General features: G+C 36.3%; 3 protein-coding genes across 3 annotated transcripts; 2 read left to right on the top strand and 1 right to left on the bottom strand.

The window, feature by feature from the left end:
• The first annotated feature begins 1844 nt into the window (after window positions 1-1844).
• LOC132556328 (uncharacterized) lies at window positions 1845-3884 on the top strand. The gene is made up of 2 exons (XM_060220712.1): window positions 1845-2394; window positions 3460-3884. Exons 1-2 carry the CDS (start codon window positions 1845-1847, stop codon window positions 3882-3884), a joined length of 975 nt encoding a protein of 324 aa, XP_060076695.1.
• A 2189-nt stretch (window positions 3885-6073) lies between these two features.
• Window positions 6074-8511, top strand: LOC132556327 (uncharacterized). Its single transcript, XM_060220711.1, has 2 exons — window positions 6074-6653; window positions 8093-8511. Exons 1-2 carry the CDS (start codon window positions 6074-6076, stop codon window positions 8509-8511), a joined length of 999 nt encoding a protein of 332 aa, XP_060076694.1.
• A 6263-nt stretch (window positions 8512-14774) lies between these two features.
• LOC132556339 (complement C1q-like protein 4) lies at window positions 14775-16422 on the bottom strand. The gene is made up of 2 exons (XM_060220730.1): window positions 16272-16422; window positions 14775-15205 (listed from the first exon to the last, which is right to left on the bottom strand). The coding sequence occupies exons 1-2, from the start codon at window positions 16420-16422 to the stop codon at window positions 14775-14777; spliced, it is 582 nt and encodes a 193-aa protein (XP_060076713.1).
• Window positions 16423-20137: the final 3715 nt, after the last annotated feature.

The following is a 20137-nucleotide window of genomic DNA, read 5'->3' as shown; positions in this document are numbered from 1 at the left end:
AAGTATAGTATACACTTACTGTGTCAAATTATGAATATTTCACTATTTCAGGAGAAAGAATTATGAAAATGGAACTATATACCCCCCCACCCCGCCATAATCATTTTTGTGACATTCATGAAGGTTTTTACCCTTGAAACAATGCCTTGGGTTTAAATCAGTACAGTAGTATGTTTCACATCATCACCTTTTCCATTATTTTTGAGGTTTTGTCCCTCGAAAGAATAAACTTGTTATTGCTTGTATGGACATTTTTGTTATTTGTTTTTAAATGTTAATGAATGATCGAAATCATTACCAAATGCTATAAATATATGTATTTATAAAAATAAACCAGAACCAATTTAATGAATATAGTCTTAATTTGTAGATTAAAATCCTTTTTATTATCTATGTGAATTAAAATCTTTTTAGTCTTTCTTTATAGAGTAATTTCCCTTTAGTATTTCTATATAGAGTAAACTCCCTTTAGTATTTATATATAGAGTACAATCCCTTTAGTCTTTCTTTATAGAGTAATCTCCCTTTAGTATTTCTATATAGAGTAAACTCCCTTTAGTATTTATATATAGAGTACAATATATAGAGTAATATCCCTTTAGTATTTCTATATAGAGTAAACTCCCTTTAGTATTTATATATAGAGTACAATCCTTTTAGTCTTTCTTTATAGTAATTTCCCTTTCTATATATAAACTCCCTTTAGATTCAACATTTGTCGTCTTTCTTTGTGGAGTAATATTGTTATTCTACCCTTCTTCCTAAATACTTGTTTCAATGTTAATCAAATCCTTTTGAGTTTCCTTTGTAATATAAAGTCATTTGTTAACATTTTATTGGTTTCATTACGAGACACTTATACAATAAGTATATCAAAAAGAAGTGCACCAATATACTTCCAGCTTCCTTATGGAGTCGGTCCTTCTGTTGGAATGGCAGAAGTTGGTCTGAGTGGTTTGAAACGCCCCTGAGCGAAGGGAACTCATTTTGTAAAAAGGTATGTTTAACTCCACAAAACTCAGTCCCGTTCATCCAAGAATGCTTCAGAACAAAACATTCACCCAACATAAAGGAAGTTGAAGATGAAATCTCTATTTCTTCGTATCATCCATGCTGTTTATAGAATTATTTCACTTTATCTAACAACGCTTCAAACTGATAAGGAACTCGTCTGGCATTCCTACAGAAGATGAGTCAAGTTTTTACGAATACACTAATGTCTTCCATTGGGCCGCACTCGGGTACCAATGAGGTGAGTGGGTTTGGGTCAGACCGACCGGTAACACTTAATTCTATTTCGTTCTCCTCAGGAAGCTTCTGAGAAAATGTCAAAATCTTGGGAGTCGTTTGTGACTAAAACCGATTAATGGTGAAAACGTTTACAAACATACTTTACGTAATGTAATAAGCTTAATGGGAGATACAATAATGACGATGTTTTGTAGCGCAAAAGCATGCCTACGGATTTTGAGCTATGCGTTTTATGAGAGCATTTTCTTTGGTTGTTCCGTTGTTCCTTACAAATTTGGACAATCTTTACTTAAGTATAAACACAATAAAGCAAAGGGTAAGTGCCTTCTCTTCATCGCAGAGGCCAGTTATGTAAAGCTTTATGGATCCAATTCAATATACGTTTTTTGTTTTGCCCGTGGAAGAAACTGGTTTGTCGAACAAATATTTACGAATCATTTCGCCGGACTCTCCAGCTGTCACAGAGTGTACGTACATGTATATCAAGGTCAGAGAGTGCTTTTTGTTTCTACAATCCCGATGCATGTGACCAAGATAACACGCATATAAATAGGTATAGGTGCATATTGTGCAGTCATATAAGGTATACCAATATGTCTGCCAGGAATGTTATAATCTTTCTGATATTTTGTCTATTTGGCTCACTGTGTGGAGCAGTTCCACAATTTCCAGACCAATCCCAGCAATGGATACAGTACGTAGGCGAATTGGGCAAAAAACTGAACGCAATGGAACAGCAACTGATTTCTAAAGATGACCGGATAATCCAGCTGGAAACAGCACTGAAACACCATATTACAGCTTACACCAAATATGTACACGACAAAGAGGGGGAGATGCAAGCGAAAGACATGGATGTTGATGTTCTGAGGCAGGAAGTGACGTCATGCACACGAGAACAATTGAAGGCAGAAGCAGTTTCTCAAGACTTCGCAAAACGTTTATCTACTTTAGAGCAAATAAATACTGCAGATCGTACAGAGGATGAAAATAAAATAGACACCAGAGAAAGATCACGGCTTGCATCCATGTGGAATGGTGATAACGATTCCTTACACAGTGTAGCCATCGTCCGGAATACCACTGGAATGAAGTCTGGTGCTTTAACAGTTGAGGATCCAGCAGAGGAACCGAGTCATCTGAGTATGTATATTTAAACAATCTAGGTTTACTAACTGAGGGCTGTCAATGTTCGTCAATAACTTTCTTTCATCGATGTAAATAAAAACAAAGGGAAAACACCAACATGTGAACATAATCTTAATCCAAACTCTTCTAACATGGCGGGCGTCGTCGATGAAGCAGAAAACTCTTCCTCTTTCAGAGCACACGAGCTTACTCTCTTTGTGCTTTTTCAGGAATCTCCATGTAATTTGTTTGTTCATATTTTGCCCCAGTTTGATTGAATTTGAGTTTGGATTGACTTTTTTTTTTTTAACTTTCTCGTTGATTATTGTCTGTACTAATTTATTTCGTTAACCCGATATCGTTTTTTCACATTTTATGTAAGTGCATTCCAGGAATGAAAACCTCAGTTACAGCGACAGATTGAATAAAAACTTTATTTTTCAACATTTGCGTTACGGCGAGCTATGGGTGAGATTACTGAGACAAAATATTGCATGGGGGTATACAATGAGGAAAGCTGTAATGCCGTTGTACTATAAGAGGTGGCCTAAAGAGGAACAGCAGTAGGGGAAACACCAAGAAAGTATACTCAAAGCCAACACTACCTGCAAAACGGGAAAAAAAACTTTCATCAAAAACGGTAAAGAATTGACTGGTAAAAAGAAACAAAAATTTTGAAATTGAAATTTGGATGTTGTGTTTAATGTTTTTTGTACATATGTGTGTGTGTGAGTTTGTGTGTTTGTGTGTGTGTGTGTGTGTGTGCGCGCGCGTGTGTGGTGGTGGTGTGTGTGTGTGCGTGTTTTGAGTCTGGATTAAAAAACTTTAATTAGCCCTTTACCAGACATCAAATGAATAGATTTCATTATATCTAACGTGTCGAGTGTATACTGATTGTATACGAGATTCTGGTTAATAAAATTTACCTTCATTCTTCACTTGAAGATTTTTTCATGTAATTATAGCACAAAGTAGAAGACATCTTATTTCATTTTTCCAGGGTCATTTCCCTACTTCGCCAAAAGTGAGGCCTTCATAATAGAGCTGACATATTAGTATGTATCTTATCTTTTACTTCAGGGTCAGCTCCTTACTCTGGAGCAAATGTGGCCTTCCATGTAGAGATGACTAGTACACGGACCGTTAATACGGGTAGTATAGTGGAGTATGATCACGAAACACTGGACGATGGAAACGGCTATAACACTCATGACGGAATCTACATTGTACCGGAAACTGGTACTTACGTCATCACGTGGACAACACTATCAGCATTCCATAGCTATGTCCAAACGTTCTTGTATGTGAACGGTTACAAAAGAGCCTCTGCATTCGCCGATTCCCAAGAGATACATGACGTCCACCAGGCTACTACTATCGCAGTCCTTAGACTAACCCATGGTGATCACGTGTTCGTTAGAGTGGGTCACACGACGAATCATACAGTTTATAGCGACATAAACTACAGTTCACGACCTACCTTTTCAGGATGGAGGTTGTACTGAAGGCAAATACAAGAGAATATGGTGAACGCGAAGTTTTATGTATGAAACATGGTGTGCAGTTTTCATTATGATCTTTACAATACAATAAAAAAAAAATCGGAGCAACACCAAACTGTGTTAATTGTCCTTAGAACTGTTTTTATCGTTCTCCTCCATCGCACGTAAATTTTCCTATCAATGCTCGAGTATTGTTTGACCAAACTCAAAATTTATACAATGCTTCACTGACGAAAATGTTTGCTTTGCATTGCCTTTCAGGCCCAGAGGTCAAGGTTATTGCTAAACATCTGCTTGGTTTATGAATATATATAACGTTTTATCTATCAAGTGTGTACATATCTCTATACCAAACGTACTGTAAAATGCAAGTCGTTTACAAATCGGGAGCAACGTTTGTTCCACGTGCCTCTTAATATCATTCAAAAAGTAAGTATGTTGGGAATTGAGTCAGTCAGGACCAACATGGGCGCATATATACAGACTCCATTAAAAGAAATGAAATAATCAATATCACAGTATCATAGAAAACTCAACAGTCTTTAAATCCCTACCCAGTTGTACATGTTTGATAATCTGGGTACTGAAATTCACAATTTTTACAGAGTACCTTAACACCATTCTATTCGCCAAAATTATTTTTATCAAGGTCTGCAGAAGATGTCTTTAAAAGTTCGTGTCAGTTAATATTTGCACGTCATCAAACTACCTCGTCATATTAAACATTCTAAAATAAGAATCATTTCGGAAAGGATACACAAACATTTCATTTTCTTACATAATCCGCCCAAGTGAAATAGTCTAGCCTTACTTGAGAGAGATTAGGGTTGGACAATTTTGGTTCATTTTTGGCCATTTCTGAAACATTCCGATAAACTGGATACGGTAAAGATGTTTAGAGAAGTTAAAATATAATATTTGGAAGATGTATGCCATGATCGACGGCATTGCCAAATAAAGCTTGTATGATAGTCAATTCATGATTGATTATATCGGCAATCGTGTTCGCAAAGTATGTTTCAGGTTGAATTTGAATTGACAATTAGCAACGCCTATAATTAAGGAATGCCAGTGACGTCATCACACACTGCTTACGCAAGTGTTTGACATAAAGGAACAGTGTTAACTACTAGAACTTTTCCACTATGTATACTTTCTACATGGTTAATAAGGATAGTACAAGGATTTCTGTTCCAAATAAACGAATAAAGAAATGAGAAGAAAAAGTCAACGTATAAACATCAGCATTATCCGAATTTAATAAAACTAGAACAAAATATGAACAAAAGAATGATTTCCATGTGAACGTCTGAAAACAAATTACAAAGAGAATAAGCCCAGCTGTAATTCTTATCAGGTTAGATAACTCAAAGAAGTTGTTGTTCCTGGTTCGAATGGCAAGGTCGCTTTCACCGTCCAATCTGTTACACTAGTCGTTACTTGAAGTATTAGCAGAATCATTTTCAACCTGTCGGTACTCACTCAACTTAATCGTAGGTTCATCATGTTCATATACCGCCTAATGACAACACTGATATAATAAATAGTGCATGATTTGTGCGGATCGGGTTTATAAGCAGTTCAATAAACAAAGTCGGATAGGAGAAGGGTCACACTTTGCTTATAGTTGCTAACAATAAACTATATGATATAAATATGTTACATTACAGGGCGAGAATTCACATTGTATTTCCCGTGCATGCCTTTCATTATAATTTTTTGGAAATGTTTTCTCTTTCAATAGTGGTAAGATAAGTATCACACGTTGTTTTAATGCAAGAGAATGATAATATAAAACAATGCAAGCGACATTTATTATTAGTTTTGTTACAATCTTAGCGGCCCGTTAACACATAAAAGGTCATTAGGTCAATCAACTGGTGAAACACACGACGATCCAAAGGTCACATCTTTCAGATAACCTAGAATTGTATTAATCGCAACAGTTTTAAAAAGGGTCTTTAGACTTGTAATGTTACGATAAAAATTTTCTCGAGTAGACGGAAGTCAAGGCAGTCCAATAAAAATGTTGCACATGCAGGTTAAAAATAGTGATTATAGATGTGTTACATAATTTATCTGGAACACATTTTTATCTATGTCCGTCCCACGCAATACTGAGAGTCACTTCAACGTCGGTAATAACGGCACCGGTATACGTGTGTATATTTCAGCCGATAAAGATCCGAAACATGTCTGGCAGGATTTGTCTCCTCCCCTTCCTGGTTTGTTTATTTTGCAAAGTGAATGGAACGATTTCCCAACAGAGTGACCAACCAGAACAATTAATGAACTTTGTAGCCTCAGTGGACCGAAAATTTAAATCAATGGAACATATACTGACTGATAAAGATGTCCGAGTAGACCAGCTTGAAACAGCACTAGAAAACCATATGGAAACTTTCAGCAAATATGTACACGACAAAGAGCAGGAAATTGAGATGGCGAAAAATGAGATAAGTAATTTGAAGCAGCAGGTCATGTTACTCACAAGACAATTATCAGGGACACAAAAGGGTTCACCAGATCGTTTGACTTTGTGGGAAAAAAATACCGCAGGTCGCATAAATGATGCAGAAAACAGTCAGGTTCACGCAGAAATAACAAGTAATGATGACTATGGGAAAACCTCTACAGATACTATATCTCTAGTGAAGAACGCCACCTGTCAGGGTTCTATACAGAACGATCGCACCTTCCCTGACACCATGGACACAGGAGCCACGTCTGATGTTGCTGATGAGAACCGAACTGGTAAAAAGAGAGGGATAAGTACGTATTTGTAGCCAATCAAATTTACGGTCTGTTCTTAATTTTCCATTGAATTAAATAATCATTATAAGTCTTCCAAGCTACTATATCCAGCGGTAAAAATGGTTGTTAAACGATATGAGTAAGTTACAATTTGATTCGCTCATGAAACACCAGGGATATTATACCCAGGTATTTACAGTGACATCACTTTCAAATGTATGGAAGTTAAGCTTTGATATATGGTGATATCAGAGCGCTGTTGTATCACTTGCTTTAAACTTACATCAGTCTTTTTTTCAACCAAACCAACAAGTACAACATTCTTCCAAGCTGTTACAAGCGTGATGATTTTAATTGCATTATTTTGAATTTTTAATCGCAAGCTAACATCATCCCAGCTTATCTATCTGTTTACATAGTATGCAAGATCTTGCTCTCAATATTACGAATTTTGGCATGATGTCGACGACTGACAGATAACATCACAACATAATGTTTCGAGAGATGCAGGTTTCTTTAGCTTCTGGCAAATTTCACGGTCGTCATAGTGATCTCATACTCTTATTATGCGATCTGAAGCTGAACATGTTTTATGTTCGTTAGTTTGCTCCATATTTCTATCAGTTCATAATTCGACAATGCAACCTACATAATTTAAGGGATATACATATTAAATTTGAGAAGGATTCATCTACTGCTTTCAAAGAAATAGCGATAACTAATTTCAGTTGTCAAAATCAACGATGGCCTGCTGTTAATGTTATGTTTGGCCTGAACAGTCACAAAATTAACAGGGCACTAAAGCAAAGCTTAAATCTATTTGTAATTTGAAAACGATCCCATCAGTACTTGTCAAGGAACAGACGTTTCATAGTTGTCAAAACTCCCGATGACGGCCAATCAGCCATTTTGTTTACCGATTAGCCTCAAAATTACAAGGCCAAAGAGGGACTAAGAGGAAACTACATATAAAATGTCAAAGATCCAGAAATGATACAGTAATGGTGACAACAAACATTCATAGTCAATATTTGTATCAGTACCAGAATCAAGGGCACATCTAGAAATCGAAAGGAAATTCAACAAAAAATAGAAACAGACAACTTTCATAATCAAAATCCAAGATGGACGCCTGTCGACGGGCTGCCTGTTGACGGACTGCCTGTGGACGGACTGCCTGTGGACGGGCTGCCTGTGGACGGACTGCCTGCGGCCATGCACCAAGTCGACGTTTTTAACTTTCACCAAGGCGCACTTGGTTTGAAATGTTGCCGAATGAAGTTGAATTCATAGTTGTGTATTGCCATCTACTTTATAGTGTTAATGAAGGTGACAAAGACAACGAAGATCACAGTAATACATGAATATGAATCGTTTTTTTTTTATTTTGCAAAAACAAAATCGATATTTTTATTTGAGCTAAACATGCATTTACTAATTAAGCGATATTGTTGTAGGGGTAGTGCCTCCCGCTCTACAGGCCTTCCATTTAGAACTGACACATTCATTAACCGCTGGTAAAGGGAATATAGTAAAGTTTGACGACGAGACGCTTGATGACGGGGACGGATACAATGCGAATGACGGGATCTATACAGTACCCAAAACCGGCACGTATGTAATCACTTGGACAACTCTATCAGGATTCCGTAGTTACATTCAAACTTATTTGATTGTTAACGGAGTAAGAAGGGGGGCGTCATTTGCCGATGCTCAGGAGATACATGACGTACATCAGGCTACTGGTATAGTTGTCCTGAGGCTTAACCAGGGTGACCATTTGTTCATACAAGTGGGACGTACTACAAATAACACAGTGTACAGTGATATAAACTATAGTGGCCGACCTACGTTTTCCGGGTGGATATTATTCTAAACGAAGTTTTATCTTCTAACTTTAACGTAAATGTATGGTTTTAACACTACTTTATATCACATTGCTAATAAAGAACGGAAGATATCGGAGTTGCTATGTTTAGTGAATAGCTCATTTAAAAAGACAACTTGAATGAAGTAGGTTTCGTACAAATTGAGCTGTTTTGACGGCGTAAATGCTACGATAAATCATCATTATTATTATTATGACATTTTTAACAGCCCGTCAACACGTAACAGGTCATTAGGGCCATCAACCGATAAAACACACAGCGATCCAAAAGGAAATAACATCAAACAAACTAAAAGGTAAAAGATAAATGCTAAAAATCTTCAGTGGTTATATAATTACTAAAATGGCAAGTCACAGTCTATAATACAGACAAGATAACCTAGAATCAATCTCAGCAGTTTCAAAAAGGGTCTTTAGACTTGTAACGTTGCGATAAAAAGATCATATGTAAAGAATGTTATATCCGCCTTTCAACATATATGAATGCGTAAGGTATGAATGGGCCATCCGAAGACGGGCAAGGACAACTTCACCTCGGTAATTGTTTCTATCGCATTCACGGATGACAGGTTGTATGGAATGCAATTTATCATTGGTATAGTTCCTCCTGCCACAGAACTGTCACAAAAGGTTTGATACATGGTTTAAAATCAGTAAAATGATGTTTAAAAACAACAGGTGGTAGCAATGAAGCTTCCTTTGTCTGGTATTTCCATGTGCACAGGGACCCAGCAAAAAGCAATACGAAAGTTAAAGGCAAAGTCATGATATAGTATTAATGTATTACGAATGAAAATATTTTCTATATTTCTATTGCTAAGACTTTGTAGAACAGAAAGAGAGTCTGAATAGATTACAGCTCTCATTACTTTGCTTGTTTGGATATATTCAAGGGAGAGATAGATAGCTCGCGCCTCCGCCGAGAATATTGAGGCATTGTTCGGAAGCCGTCATCTATACGCTTCATCTTGTGAAACCATGGCCGCAGCAACCTTTTCATCATCTTTTGAACCATCAGCAATAATTTAGAAATGTGTTTATATCATAACTGCAATTTCAAGAATGGTGAATGAAAGACGTAACTGTCTGTGTCTGATTTAACCATTTCATGAAATGAAAAGTCAACTAAAGGTGAATTCAAAAGCTACCATGGAATTTCTATCGTTCCTAATGACCGAATTTGATCAATATCAATATATGTGTTTTGTAAAAGAGCGGAAATTCGAATACCGAATGATGGAATGGTTTTTCTTTGTTTTGAAACAAAGTTTGATATTTTGGATCAAATACTACCGAAGAAAAATAATTTGACTTAAGCTGAGAGGTGTATTGGTGATGAACAGTGTATAATAATTTGAGATATGAAGGTATAACAGATCCATACACAATGGAACTGTAGCCTAATTTTGATCTAAAGAGAGCTCTATAAAATCTTACCAAAACTCCCTAATCCGTGTGGGACACCACGTTTAGTATATTCAGTGCCTCAAGGTATTTAGCTTTCAGGTATTTTATATATGGAAGGAACGACAATTTCCTGTCGAATATTACACATTAGAATTTGGTGTGCTCAACAACCGAAATAGGTACACCAAAGAGAGACAGATTTGGATCGTTGTGTTGTTTCCGCATTTGACAAAATGCATACACTATTTTTGATTGAATATTTAAATCCATTTTCATCTGCCCAAATTTGTAGTCGAATCAATGTTGTAGTTGTCTTTTGATGGTATTCATATGCTTAGATCGATCGCATATGATGAAGTCATCGACATAAAGAGCGCCTCCCATTGAAAGGGATAATGTTTTGACAATACTGTTAATTTTAAGTCCAAAAAGTGTAACCGAAAAAATGCTGCCTTGTGGTACATCCATTTTCTACTGATGAACATCGGAAAGGGTCGTTCCATTCCGGACTTGAACTACCCATGATAGAAAATTTGAAGTGCTCCTTCTTCACGTATAACCAAATGATCAATGAAAACTTGCTTATATCTAAACCCGCTTTGAAGGTGAAACTATGTGATTGGATTCCAGATACCAAATTAATCTTGAATTCATCATCCGCTCTTGAGTTTTACAAACGCAACTCGTGAATGATAATGGGCGGTTATTTCCAGGACTTTGGGATATTTTTTTTTGTAATGATCTTTTTATTTCCATTTTAATGTACAATACACATCATCATTATCATCATCACCACACAATCACCATCCTAATCATCATCATCATCATCATCCATCATCATCATCATCATCATCATCATCATCATCATCATCATCATCATCATCATCACAATTCAATATCATCCTCATCATCATCACACTTATCATCACTATAATCATCCTCATCACACCATCATGATGTATCAATCATCATTATCATCACATCACCTCCACTACCACCGCCAACTTCATCATCTCAAATCAAGATCATTGTCATCATCACCACAACCATCATCATCATCACACCCTGATCATCATCATCATCATTACAAATCAAGATCATCATCACCATTTCATTATTATCATGATCCTCATCATCATCACAATCATAATTCTCATTCCCTACATCACTATCCACACCATTTCACACCTCACAAAATTCAGTAATCTTAACAGTGTAGTGTGGGAGAGCGATGACGCTACTTATACAAACAAGGGAGACAATCACGTACAATATGTATAATTTATTTACACCTACACATTACACATTTATATACATAATGTATCATTCTTCACATCCACTAACACACACACATCTAAATGATGACTTCCACACAGATGAATATTTACAATGCAAATATCAATGTCACTATGAAAACCACTACATCAATGTGGTGCGGTCAAGTCCACACCTATTTCACACTGAGCTCATATAATACATGTATCATGAAAAGCACCTCACTATGACGTATCTCCGCACAATGACGTCACGGAAACCTGGTTGTACTCGCGGTCCATATTACCAGCGATGGCAAAGACAACACAAGTCGTTCTGCTCCATGACAAGTTATGATGAACACTGAAGCCGCAGCTAACCAAAGATTTCAAGAGATGGTGTATTTGGAGCCATATCTCACAAAACCACTGCTGACTGTCTTATCCACATCATATGGCCGTTCGTGGACACAGGCCCATGCCCAACAAATACAGATGTTCAGATACCTAATGTTTTAAACACCTTCCAAACAACAATCACAAAATGACACACCAAACACAATTATCATTCTCTATGATAACAGACATGTATGTAATACATGTAAAACCGCATATGTGTAAGTATATGACATTATAACATGGTTATATAAGAACAAAAGTCAAGTATGTATGCCAAAAGAAAATTAGTGTAGTTTACATGAAAGAGAACGTAATACTTTGGTTGTAATGACCTTGTCAAGGGTTCTATACATATACAAGTTAAACTGACTATTTCTTATAAATATATATTATATATTATCGACTTAGGAGAAAGCTATTTACCATTCAAAAGTACAAACAAACTATGGCAATCGCATACATGAATCCGTATTGTTCTACATAAAAACGTAAACATGTAACCTTTTAGCGCGCACCTGTACCCTACTAGCCTAAACAATGCATGCACACTCTAACGATGTAATAATACTAAAAATAAGGAAAAATACAGGTATAGATTCTAACTAACAGCAATATATTTTTGGACTTTGTAATTGTCTTTTCGGCCATGGACACGTTTACCGTAATGTCCGAGTTTATATGCAAAGAATTATGCATACACCTCATTCTATATATGTACTGCTTCATGATAGTTATAATTTCATTATCTACCCTATTGATATGGGAACTTGAAAAAATTCCAAAGAAGAAAGATTTTTTATTAATTGAAAAAGGAATAAGTAATGCCTGTAATAGTATTATATATTATATACTTTGTAGTAAATTCTGTACATTCATTACATTCCCATAAAATATGAACAGTATCGCCCTAATAGTATATTTCTTAATCAGAGTTACATAAAATACAGAGAGGTGATAGCTATAATTTCATTATCTACCCTATTGATATGGGAACTTGAAAAAATTCAAAGAAGAAGAATTTTTTATTAATTGAAAAAGGAATAAGTAATGCCTGAACTATTTCAAAACTTTGTAGAAATTCCATTGAAGTTTTGAATTTTTTGTTTCAGAGTTACATAAAATACAGAGAGGTGAGCTAACCAGACCAATTCTACAGAGAAAATTTTGCCCATTCTTCATCATTAATATCGTCAAATTCTTGATTCAATTTCAATTTACAAGATGGTGCCACATCATTCTTAATCAAGATATCATAAAACAGTTTTGTACCTCTAACTAGGTTACAGGAATGAATGGGTAAGCTATGTTCGATAAAGTTAAATCATATGAAGAGATAAAATCTTTTATTGAAGATATGAAGCTGTGGTACTGAAGAAAATTTGTAGCAATGTGATATTTACGTGTAAACTCATTTAAGGTATAAAAAGACACTGGAGCAACTTCTTTTAAAACATCACATATATTGATCACACCATTCTTGTACCAATCCTTGTAAAAAATAGGTTTCCCCCAATACATATTTTTTTGTTATACCAGAGTGGTATTTTGGAGATTAACCCATTATTTTCCAAATTATCTCTTTGCACGATGAATTTATACCATGATTTAAAAACATCTTTCCAGAACTGATTTTTACATTTACTTATACATAACTGTATATATTCACTACCACAATTTGCCAGCAAATCAATATCAATATAGGTTTTTAAAATAGCCTGCCATTTTTCAGTGGTTTGAAATAACCTCCTTATCCAACTTAATTTTAAAGAGCTCATGAAGGCATCTATATTAACCATCTTAAGACCTCCATTGACATGGTGTTGAACAACAACAACAACATCTCGCTTAATTTTATCTGACCCCCCCCCCCCCCCCCCCCCCCCCCCCCCCCCATTCCATAAATATTGAAATAAAATGGAATTCAATTTTTTAATAAAGTTTTCATTTGGATTTGGAAGTGAAATAAAAAGGTGATTAAACTGTGATATAAGCAAGGATTTGATGACATGAATTCTACCAATTGGAGTTAAAGACCTTCTGCTCCATTGTTTAATCAATGATTTTAACCTGAAGAGTTTTTTGTCAAAATTCAGCTTTGGAATTTCGTGAAGATTAACACTAAAAATAATTCCCAAAAGTGTAAATTTATTCATTCCCCACTGTAAATTGAAATCTGGTAAAAACGAATCTTCACTATATTTTTTATTACCTATCCACACTACCTGTGTTTTCTCTACATTAATTTTCAACCCTGAAATTTTTGCATACTCATCAAGTTCCTTAATTGCTTCTGTCAAAGATTGTTCTGAACCATCTAAACTAAAACAGCTGGAATTAATTAGTATAGAGAAGAGACCACGATGAATAATATTTTTACAGGGACACAAGAGTTCTACTTTTAGGCCCATCCATCCGTGAAGAGTATTTGATTCTCCAATATCTGGATATTTAAAAGTTAAAATTTTATCATTTTTGGAAAAGCCAATCAGCTACTGAGGGATGGCCAGGTCAATATATCCATTACATTGAGGTGTCGTCCTATAAAATTTATTCTCATCAAGTTTGATCTATTTTCAATTGGAAATATTCAAATTTTCCACAAGAAACGTAATCTTCCTATAAAAAATATACTTAATTTCCAAAAAATACGAAACCTGGGGTCAAAAGTTTACTATTGTAGTAAAGTACCAGAAAATCCTTCCATCTATTTGAGTATTTGATTCTATTATATTTGGGTGTTGAGAAAAGTTTTTTTTTACTTCCATTTAAATGACACATTTTGCCCATATCCATCTGAGGGTCAGCAAAGGTATTTTTAATTATTCACATGACTATATTAAGGTTTTGAGTAGAGTTTTGAAAATGCAACCATTTTGACCCTTTTTGACCCCTCCCTCTGGCCCCGCGGGCGTGAGCCATTCAATTTATAATGTTGTTTAACTCTTGGCCATGGAAGGTTTCTGCCAATTTTCTTTTAAATGAGTTAAGGGAAGTCATAAATGTAAAAAGGTTTGCCGACTGACGACGTCAGACAAAAAATAGGTCACCACAAGCCTTTCATCTTAGAAACCAAGAGGCAGCAACAGACAGGCTTTATACAATATCTATGGATATTTTCAATAATCAGATTTTATTTCATAAAAATACAGCAAAACGATCAAAAATTCAATCTCCAGAAAGTGAAAGTTCTGCTTATATAACAAACATTCCATTGAATGTAGTCAAATGTTCTGCTCTAAGGTGGGTGCCAAACACTTCCTTGACAAAAACCTTGTCGCCGACAGTAAGTGGGATTATAACCATACAGGACCCTGACCCATAGTGCGTAGAAGTGCAGGCACATTGGGATACTCCATTCTTCTGCAACTGTGCGTGCACGGCGTCGTCCCCATTAACTGCCACAGATGTGTAGAACATATAAACGCCGTCGCGGGGGGTCGTGAATACACCAGTTGCTGACGAGTAACCGTTACCCTCGTTTATTGTCACTGTATCGAAAGGGATGGGACTGTTATGTCTGCTACTGTCGAAAGGTACATTTAGTGATGCACTAAAAACCACAGTGTCATAACCGTATTGAGCACGCTTCGTAAGTAATTCCGGCAGGACTGCAGGATTTTTTGCTGTAAAGAAAAAAAAGTAATCTGATGTCTTCTTATATTTATCCAAATGAGTTAGAACATGTTTTGGAAGTGATTTAAGAATACATCCTTAACGGCCCGCCAACACATTAAAAGGTCATTTGAGCCATCAACCGGTAAAATCACGCAGCAATCCAAAACGGAAATAACATCAAACAAATTTCAATAACAATAGGGTGTCAAAAATTGTTAGAACTTAACTACATATTTTCCTGATATACGAGGGCTGATTGTGAGCCTTTTATCAAAGCAGGAATGTCCTTTTTCAGCTCTACTTTTCCCTTACTATTTAAGATTACCGAAAGACTGGTATTATTTGGTCAGTTGATGTCGAAGAGGTAGAAGTGACTTGCAAAGTTGACTAAATTGCGGAAAGAGCAGTTATTCAAAATTTGCATAAGAAAAGGATATCCATTCTATATGGTAGCTATAATATGGAATGATGCCCCTTCGTATGCTACACTTAAAAGGTGGGCGGCGTAATTTAACAGTTGCAGGTAGAGCATTGGAATTGACGTCCGTCCTGGAAGGCCTGTCACTGTTGCGACACCAAAAATGGTTAAGTCAGTGATATTGTTATAGCTGAACGCGAGTTACATAAAGAGGTATATAGCGAGCGTAGTTAGAAAAGTGTACATTAGATTCTTACGAAAGATGTAGCAACGAGAAAGTTCTCAGCCCGTTGGGTACCAAGACTTCTGACTATTAATCAGGTATTACTTGCTAACCTGAATCTTTCAGAGGCAGAGGCTACTAACGGGTTTGTGATTTAGATGAAAGGTGGGTCCATCATTTTTACCTGAGACCAAACAACAGTCTAACGATGCATGCAGTAGGGTACTTTCTGAACGTTTAAGAAAATGACTACTTTAAAGGTGGCATCGAGGCCATTATACATCGCTGGCAAATGTGTATATATAATGGAGAGAATCATGTAGAAAACAACCAAGAGAACACTGGATATTTGATAAAAATAATATTTGAATAAACAGAAGATTTAACAGAGATTTATCGTCATAATTCGTTCAATGCTTCAAATAAAACAAACCTGGGCTTGTATTAGGTCCCAATTCCTTCTCCAACACTGCTAGTCGCTCTTTCTGCTCGTCGAGTTCCCGCTTCAGATCTGATAAATCGAGATCCGCAGACGACAGCCTAAGGCCCATCATGCCTAGACATAAAACCAAGTACAGATTCATTTTATTGGCAATTTAAAATCCCAATTCAACGTGGAATTCAACAGTTCTGTGAACAGGTAGCGATGTATCTTATGTTATAGTGAAGTTGTGACCTTATCAGAGATAATGACACGTCAATAGGGCAAGAACCTTTCAAAGTATGTAATGAATGATAAGGAACACTTGTCGAGATAATTTCTGTCCAAACCAGAAAATTGTTATTAACAAGTTATAATACCTTAAATTTTAAGAGTTTTGATACCCACGTAATAGCCAGAATAATTCAAACACTTTGTCACTGGATACTTTTACCACTGATGGCTCAACTACAAACAACCCACAATGTAAAGCCTCAAATTACATTGGAAAACGTCACAGGGTTTGGTAATATCGCAACTGAAAATCGTGAAGAACCGTTTTCAAAGAGTATCAATATTTTTGTTTCCCTTGGTTTTAAATTTTTGCCGTACAATGAGCATGACATGACCTAAAAGCTCATTTAAAGACACAAACGTGAGTTTTACCTGCATATGCGGAGCTCATACCGACTTTATAATTCTTTTGCACTGAACGATACTGCCCAACGCCCCCTCCTTGCCGGAATGTGACATATCCTTCAGAACCTGTTGCGTACTTGGTATATGTATTGCATATTTTGATTTAGCGTCATTACTTCATTAAAAAACATAGGTAAGTGAATCACTGTCTAAACCTAAACATCCTCATGTATGTTACGTGAGGAATTGTATTTCCTTGTTGTTCCCTAATGTTTAATCAATATAATGTTATATAGATATTGTCTAAGTCACATGACAGCCACGTGATACAAATGTACAATGTAGTTTAACACTACACGTATATCAATGATATAAATTATTATTGTTATAATTGTATTGTAATCTACGGATAGGCTCAGTATAGGTAAAAACGAGTACGTAACTTTTTAAAATATTTACAGTTTATTCACAGAATAAAACGAACTGCGTCGACCGATCGAATTCCTGAAATCAGTTCAAATCAATTTCTTTGTGGTCTGACAGCAGACGGTGTTCATCTCAGCGAGATTTATCGTATAGCGAAAAAGGATGATGTTATTATGTCTCGTCTACCTTACTTAGAAAGAATGCTTGTCGTCTGTAGCTAAAATTAAAGAAGAATCGACCTAAAGACTGGAACAGAGACTCTTGTTTTTTGTTTTTTTGCTAGTTACATTTATAAAACATACAGGCTTGTCATTGTCTATATGGTGTATGTGCTGTTAATCGCCTTTGTTGAGTTTTGCTAAAACCTCTACATGTGATAAATTTATTGTTCATTAAAATTCATTTAAATTTGGTTTATCGTGAATTATGTAGTTTATAGCATTTCGGCGAGATTCACGTGCATTGCCTCGCTGAAAAGTTCAAGGGCCCATGTTTTGACGAAAATATTCTTAAACTGGGATTTCGTTCATGAATTTAAGCTCATCTTGTCCTATAAGCAACGTGAGCTATTGGGATACCGCGACGTCCGTCCGTTCCCTTTTTCTACAAATCGGTTCTAGTCATGAATGATGAAGCAAACGTTGAAAAAAAATTCTCAGAAGAATCCTTGGGGAAGGGGAACAATTTTTTATGAATGGTGTATCTTTTTCCCCAAGGGGCCAGAGGGGTGGGCCTAAAAGGGGAAACTTTGCAAATTCTCTAAAATCCTACTCACGTAAATGCTTGGAATTTGGTCAAAAGTATTCTAGGGTAATGGATAATCATAAATGATGGGTGCCAAGAGGGGCAATGGAGCAAATTCATTAAATTCCAAAGCCTGTAGCAATGATAAGATTTTGCCAAACTTAAGACTCTTCTTCAGTAATGGCGAATCGATTCTGTATAAACGGTTTATCTCGGCTTCCTGGGGAAGTAAGGGTGTGACCCAATAGGGGAAAAAGAGCAAATTATTTAATTTAGTCAGTGGTATGGAGAAGAAATGGTCTGGTTAACCCCTGTAAAGGGTGAGATGGTTGGGATACATCAGAAAAAACATGTGTGCTTGGATATTTAAAATTTCCCCCTTAGTTTTAACCTAGATAAACGATACACGCCATATGGACTTGGTATAATCACTATTACTGAGATATTACACTAAATGTAGGAAATTTGAGCGTTTTCGTAGTTTGAAAGCTAGTTCGTAGGAACCATAAAAATTCACTCACATCACCCCTGTGTGTGGAGCCTCAATATCCTTTGTGTATGTCTTCCATTGGTTACTGGTTGATTCCACTTCCGTAGAGAGCAGCATCTTATTTTAAAGTACATCAGGTCAAAAGTCAGTCAATGCTGGACCGAGGTAAAAATTCCGTGAGTGACAGGTAATGATGCACGCCTGATAACGGGCGGGGTGTGTACCCCTGTGTTGAAGCACCGTGGCAGAATATCGCCAGTATCATTGATCAGGACAGATAGATGCTCTCTTTTGTATGTCTCGCGCTGTCGAACGTATTTGTAAGTAAACAAGATAAGAAACAATGTATATTGTAGATCAAAGATGGGAAGTTGGTAACGGGTACTCCTAGTCGCACGTGCCTTCATAATTAGATGCTCCAGGGGCTTGGTTATTGGTGTCCAATATGGACTAGGCTGAAATTAAGTATTTGGGTATTATTTATACTAAGGCAATAGCCAGCAGAAGTTAGTCGAGTCTGGGATCGAGTAGCTAGAGAAAATTGGGGGTCGGACGTGGAGACGGGCAGAATCCCGTAAGGGACCTGCTCTACGATGGAGCGGACCCTGGCCAAGTTGGCCCATGGACATTTGTATGGAACTCTTTGATATGGACGGGCAGGTGTTTAGTTTTTGTCTGCCTTGCACAGGTGGTTATTTTTGGTGCCAGGACATGTTGCTGTATGTTGATTAGGAACTATCTTTTGTAATGGATATTAACGCTAAGTACTAACTATGCAAAACCACTATATGATGAAATAAACGTTGCGGTCAACCCAAGTAAACACCGTGTTTCGTCATTGTGTTACAATTGATCTCTATCTACAAAGCGTTTTGTAGACGCATGGAGCGCTATAGGTTATATCAAGCGTTTATCGCACGTAACCTCGTGTTCTGAGGATGTGAGATTGTGTGTTGATCATGCGTTTCCTTTCCGTAGCAGAATCTTTGAAACAGATCGAAGCACCTGTTAAAAACAAATGGCAGTGGATAAAATATTATTAATTTCCATTTAGATTAAATAGTAAAATCTGCAACATTTGTGGCAGGATTGACTTTTAATGTGAATTGTAGTCTCTGTAATTGTTAAATCTTATTTATTAGTTTACGTCCATGTTGTAAATCTTGTTCATTAGTTTACGTCTATGTTGTAAATCTTGTTCATTAGTTTACGTCTATGTTGTAAATCTTGTTCATTAGTCTTCTGTTTACTGAAGTGGTTAGTCTTGTTATTGCCTTTTTTCATAAAGTGCCGTGTGGGCATTGGTCAGCTGAATTTTGTCTTTCGTCACAGGCTTGTGTTTTATTTTATAAGTTCTTTTGATTTCGCGTTTTTTTATGTTCCGGTCATTGTTTGACTGACCGACCGATAGGTCGGATGCTTTAGTAACAGTGATCGTGCAATCATTATTATTATTACATTCTTAACGGCCCATCAACACATAAAAGGTCATTAGGGCCATCAAACGGTAAAACACACAGTGATCCAAAAAGAAATAACATTAAACAAACCAAAAGGTAAAACGCAAATGTTACAAATC

This window comes from Ylistrum balloti, unplaced genomic scaffold, assembly GCF_031769215.1.
Source record: "Ylistrum balloti isolate Yb309-2 unplaced genomic scaffold, AGI_CSIRO_Ybal_v1 Utg370560, whole genome shotgun sequence".
Classification (NCBI taxonomy): domain Eukaryota; kingdom Metazoa; phylum Mollusca; class Bivalvia; order Pectinida; family Pectinidae; genus Ylistrum; species Ylistrum balloti.
This window is presented reverse-complemented; position numbering and strand designations above follow the sequence as displayed.